General features: G+C 30.2%; 1 protein-coding gene across 1 annotated transcript; it reads left to right on the forward strand.

Annotated features, from left to right (window-relative positions):
- The first annotated feature begins 3,828 nt into the window (after window positions 1-3,828).
- Window positions 3,829-5,594, forward strand: LOC126748902 (uncharacterized). Its single transcript, XM_050458438.1, has 2 exons — window positions 3,829-3,986; window positions 4,401-5,594. The coding sequence occupies exons 1-2, from the start codon at window positions 3,880-3,882 to the stop codon at window positions 5,275-5,277; spliced, it is 984 nt and encodes a 327-aa protein (XP_050314395.1). The 5' UTR covers window positions 3,829-3,879; the 3' UTR covers window positions 5,278-5,594.
- Window positions 5,595-5,802: the final 208 nt, after the last annotated feature.

The raw sequence follows: 5,802 nt of genomic DNA on the forward strand, positions 1-5,802 counted from the left end.
TGTTTATTCGGAAGCAAACAAGTACAAAATAACCCAAATTACATTGAAACGTATACTTGTCTAAAAGAATCAAAACTGTTGGGCACCAAAAAGTTTCATAGGACTCATTTATTTAAAAAAATCTTTGAATTATTCCTTTCTTACATACAAGCACATGAAAAATGTTGATTTTTTTATTGAAAAATATCTTACAGGCAGTTGAGAATTTGATTAAAGTGACTCACTTCTCCATTGAAATCGTGTTTATTTCTTCCAGGCAGTTAAATCATGACTGAAACTAGTTTATTTCTTCCCTAAAATTATTTCTTTCTCTCTTACATGCACTTGAAAATTGAATACTTGTATAGAGCTTACAGAGCTGTTGGGCGCCAAAAAGTTTCATGGGACTTATTTATTTAAAAAAAAACACCAATTTTCTGTCGTATTCTTTTTCTTTCATACAAGCACATGAAAAATAATGAAAGTTTTTAATTTTTCTCCTAAATGATCTTTTATATGCAGTTGAAAATTGGATCAAAACTGACTTATTTCTTCATTGAAATCATTGTTTGCTATTATTTATCCTTTTGAACCTTAGACAAACATTAATTTAATTTTTTCTTTTTCTTGCGAATTGACCAAAGATTTTGAATTAGTATTGGTATTTCGTGGGCAAAATGGTCAGTAGCTAAAAAAAACTATTTGTTTCTAGCCAGCGTTTCTAATAATACTTAATTAACCTTCAGGGCTCAAAATTATTATTAAAATTGTACATCTTTTATGGATAAAAACGTTGATTAAAGAGCGGTTACTTAGAGGAGGTATTACTTAATTAAAATATAATAAGGTATATATAAGGATGCGAACAAACTGACATACTAGAAAATTTACGACAGATTTGATCAATTTATTACTACTAATTTTCTTCTATGCCATAATTTTTAATAGTAAACTCGCCCCGCCTAATATCTTAAATGAATTTTCTTGATATTTTGGCGAGGGCCTTTGCGCAAATTAATAATCAATTTTCTTAGTAAGTTAATTAATCTGAATTAAATTGCTGCAAAATTCGTGTTTATTTGGAAGCAAAAAAGTACAAAATAACCCAAATTACATTGAAACGTATACTTGTCTAAAAGAATCAAAATTGTTGGGCGCCAAAAAGTCTTATGGGACTTATTTATTTAAAAAAATCTTTGAATTATTCCTTTCTTACATACAAGCACATGAAAAATGTTGATTTTTTTATTGAAAAATATCTTACAGGCAGTTGAGAATTTGATTAAAGTGACTCACTTCTTCATTGAAATCGTGTTTATTTCTTTCAGGCAGTTAAATCATGACTGAAACTGGATTATTACTTCCCTAAAATTATTCCTTTCTCTCTTACATGCACTTGAAAATTGAATACTTGTATGAGCTCACAGAGCTGTTGGGCGCCAAAAAGTTTCATAGGACTTATTTAATTAAAAAAAACACCAATTAAAATCTTCCTTGAATTATTCTTTTTCTCTCATAGAAGCACAAGAAAAATAATGAAAGTTTTTAATTTTTATCCTAAATGATCTTTTATATGCAGTTGAAAATTGGATCAAAACTGACTTATTTCTCCATTGAAATCATTGTTTGCTATTATTTACCCTTTTGAACCTTAGACAAACACTAATTTAATTTTCTCTTTTTCTTGCGAATTGACCAAAGATTTTCAATTAGTATTGGTATTTCGTGGTCAAATTGATCAGTAGCTAAAGAAAACTATTTGTTTCTAGCTAGCGTTTCTAATAATACTTAATTAACCTTCAGGGCTCAAAATTATTATTAAAATAGTACATCTCTTATGGATAAAAACGTAGATTAAAGAGCGGTTACTTAGAGGAGGTATTACTTAATTAAAATATAATAAGGTATATATAAAGATGTGAACAAACTGACATACTAGAAAATTTACGACAGATTTGATCAATTTATTACTACTAATTTTCTTCTATGCCATAATTTTTAATAGTAAACTCGCCCCGCCTAATATCTTAAATAAATTTTCTTGATGTTTTGGCGAGGGCCTTTGCGCAAATTAATAATCAATTTTCTTAGTAAGTTAATTAATCTGAATTAAATTGCTGCAAAATTCGTGTTTATTCGGAAGCAAACAAGTACAAAATAACCCAAATTACATTGAAACGTATACTTGTCTAAAAGAATCAAAACTGTTGGGCGCCAAAAAGTCTTATGGGACTTATTTATTTAAAAACAATCCTTGAATTATTTCTTTATAACATACAAGCATTTGAAATATATTGATTTTTTTAATGAAAAATATCTAACAGGTAGTTGAGAATTTGATTAAAGTGACTTACTTCTCCATTGAAATCGTTTTTATTTCTTTCAGGCAGTTAAACCATAAATGGAACTGGATTATTTCTTCCCTAAAATTATTCCTTTCTCTCTTACATGCACTTGAAAATTGAATACTTGTATGAGCTTACAGAGCTGTTGGGTGCCGAAAAGTCTCATAGGACTCATTTATTAAAAAAAAATATTTTATGTTTAAAAAAATTATTAATTGAAATGTTTCTTGAATTACTCCTTTTTTTTACAGGCTTTTAAAAAATTCATTAAAGTAGCTCATCCCTTACAGGCAGTTCAATATTTCAATAGTTCAATATCAAAAGCGACTTATTTCTTAGTTGCAATCAAGATTTGCTAATATTTTTCCTTTGCTACCTAGAGAAACACTAATTTATGTTCACTCGATAATTTTTGATAGTAAAACTGCTCTGCTTAATATGCCAAATAAATTTTCTTGATACTGTGGCGAATGCCTTTGCGTTTCTAGGCAAATTGTAAATCAATTTTTCTAATTAATTAAATAATCTGAATTAAATTGTTGCAAAGTTTCATGTATATTTGGAAGCAAAAATTTAGAAAATGGTGCAAATTACATATAAACTTATACTTGTATAAGACTTCCAGGACTGTTGGGCGCCAAAAAGTGTCATAGGACTATAGTTATAGTTGCTGTTACAAGTAGTTCATTTTTCGCTTGAATAATATTTTACAGGCAGTTGAAAATTGGATCAAAGTGTCTTATTTCTTCCTTAAATTATTCCTTTTTCTTTTACAGATACTCGAAAAATTAAGGAGGGTAGTTGATTTTTCTTTTGAATAATCTCTTACAGGCAGTTAAGAAATTGGATTAAAAGTGGCTTCTTTTTTCACTAAAATCGAGTTTTGCTATTATTTGTCCTTTTGCACCTAAACAAATGCTAATTTAATTTTATGTCATAATTTTTTATAGTAAACAAGCCCTGTTTAAGAACCCAAATATTTTCTTGATATTATGGTGAAGGCCTGTGAATGTCTTGGCAAATTGCAAATCAATTTTTCTAATTATTTAATCAATTTGAATTGAAGTATTATAAAATGTCATGTTTATTTGGAAGCAAAATGGCTCAAATCACATATTAATGTATACTATGGTATAAAGCTCCTAAAGGTGTTGGGCGCCAAAATGTCTCATAGGACCAGCTGTTATTAAATGATATATTTATTTAAAAAAATATTTTTTTTACTTTTAAAATCTTCCATAGCAACAATAATGGTTCAAAAATTTCAATTAATTTTTATAAATAATAAAAAGCCTTTTTTTTAATGACGCAAATTTCCTGGTAGCCTCTTAATTTGCACTGATAATTTAACCATAAAACTAATACGAAGTGCCCGTACAATTGATAAATATATGCTTTATATCGTCTTCGATAAAGGTATAACTTATCAACTTATTCCGAAAAGTAATAAAATCAAACGGCAACCGTAATAACCATCGCGAATTTTTTGCAACACGAAAACACTATTCTATTAGTTTAATTTGGATCGTGAAGGTGTCTTTAAGTATTGCGGAAGATGCTACAGCATTATCATATCTTATATAATAATTGTGTTTACTATCAAGTGCCTACACAAGATTTACTCCAGATCGTCAAGACTCAGTGTAAGATAAATACTTACTCGTAAGTACTAATTGGGGCTTCATCTAGGATTAAATGAGTATTTTTTTTGCAATTAAAATTTTTGAAATGAGATTAATTTGATTTACAGCATACTCATTTTATTACTAGTACATGAAGCTTGAAAATTTAGTTTTTACGCACATTAAAGGGCTGCTTTAAAATTTCCCCATTTACTAACAACTTCATGCGGTTGACCTTAATTTAAGATGACACTGCGACATTCCAGCGTCGATCAATTTCATAACACAACAGTCGTAATCAAAACACAAACATGCAGACCCGCCATAAAAACCATTTGGCGTAGTTTTAATTAGTAATTTTTACGCCTTCAGGTTACTTATTTATTAATTATTTTACCTGGTATAATAATCTTTTAGGTGATTCCTTACTCCTAACAAATAAAACTCCTTTCAGAGATTACGAGCCGAGTTCCAGAGAAGCATTTGTATACTACAAACTGGACTGTATCTTCTTCGAACTCCATCGTCGTCGCTTTATTAGTTGCCTTATCCAATTATCCGCTTTCCACAAAGTGAATTCTTGGCTCCAAAACGTTACACCTCAAATAAGGTGCGACTGCTGTAGACCCGACTATTACGAGTATATGCTCGATTGCGAAAGAGTATTAAGACGTCAACTGGTTCTAACAGGGATGCATAGAGAAATCGTTGAAACCAGAGCCCTCTCTGGTGGCAGATGCTTCTTTATGAAAACCAGACTCTCCCCAGAATATGAAGCGACAGCAACCGAAGTAGATGATGTCACTTACAAAGATGCTGTTGATGAAATCTCTAATAAAACTGATAGTCTCAAACTGGATAAGGAGGATCCAGAATACGAAACTCCCGATTTATACCTTAAAGATGATTCTACTTCAAGTGGGGCATATGCCCCAGCTATTCCGCCGAGAGATGCTGCTGAAAGAAAACCTTTTAAGCGTCACGGAAGATTCCGTAATCTTCGGGACTCAATTATTTTGGCAACTTATAGAGGGGTTGCTCTTGGCTTAGGCCCTTTTCCGCATGCCAAGCATGCCATTCTAAGAAGGATGAGGGAGAGAGAAAACAAACAAAAGGGTATTGAAACTGAAGCGGAAAATGCTTATGAGGTGGTAGACGATACACCTCCACATCCAGAGGATGCCTTGGAGAAAGCGATCCGGGAGAAACGTTTCTGGACCGTTAACATCATGAAGGAGAGAGCTGAGGCTGAGGCAGCTCGAAAAGAAGCTGAAGAGATGGAGAAGGAGAAGCAGAACGAGGAGGAAGAGGAAGAGGAAGAGGAAGAATAGTTAGGGATGTTTTTTTTTTCTTTCTTTTTTGGGTTTTTTTTGGGGATTATTTTTTAGTTTTTTTATGCAAATGGTTCTTAAGTTTTTTGTCTAATTTTTTAAAGTCTAATTCCTCATGATTTTTTTTTTAATTTATCATTTTTAATTAAACATTTTCAAATTTTTAGTTCTAGCTCAAGTGGTGCAAATTACTAATTAAAGAAACTCAACATTTTTAGACTCACGGGATATCAAATAAAAAAACTGCTTAATTAATAGCACAAGGATCAAAATTGCATAAAAAACGTTTTTTTTTTATTATTATAGTTAATTTTTTTACATTTTTTTTATATTTTTTATAATTTTTTTAAATTTTTTTATATTTTTTTATATTTTTTTTATATTTTTCTTTTCGTTTTTTTTTTTACAATTAGTCAAAAATGACAATAACTTTTTTATTCTTGTAGCGAGTAGCAAAATAAAAATATCAAGCAAAAATTCAAAGTGGTTAATTAATTAACAAAATTTGTATAGGTGGCAAAAAGG

Source organism: Anthonomus grandis, chromosome 22 (assembly GCF_022605725.1).
Source record: "Anthonomus grandis grandis chromosome 22, icAntGran1.3, whole genome shotgun sequence".
Classification (NCBI taxonomy): domain Eukaryota; kingdom Metazoa; phylum Arthropoda; class Insecta; order Coleoptera; family Curculionidae; genus Anthonomus; species Anthonomus grandis.

Coding starts and splice junctions, on each gene's coding strand:
- LOC126748902 (XM_050458438.1), top strand. CDS start 3,880: ATGCTACAGCATTATCATATCTTATATAATAATTGTGTTTACTATCAA. Junction 3,987..4,400: donor TGTAAGATAAATACTTACTC/GTAAGTACTAAT, acceptor AACTCCTTTCAG/AGATTACGAGCCGAGTTCCA.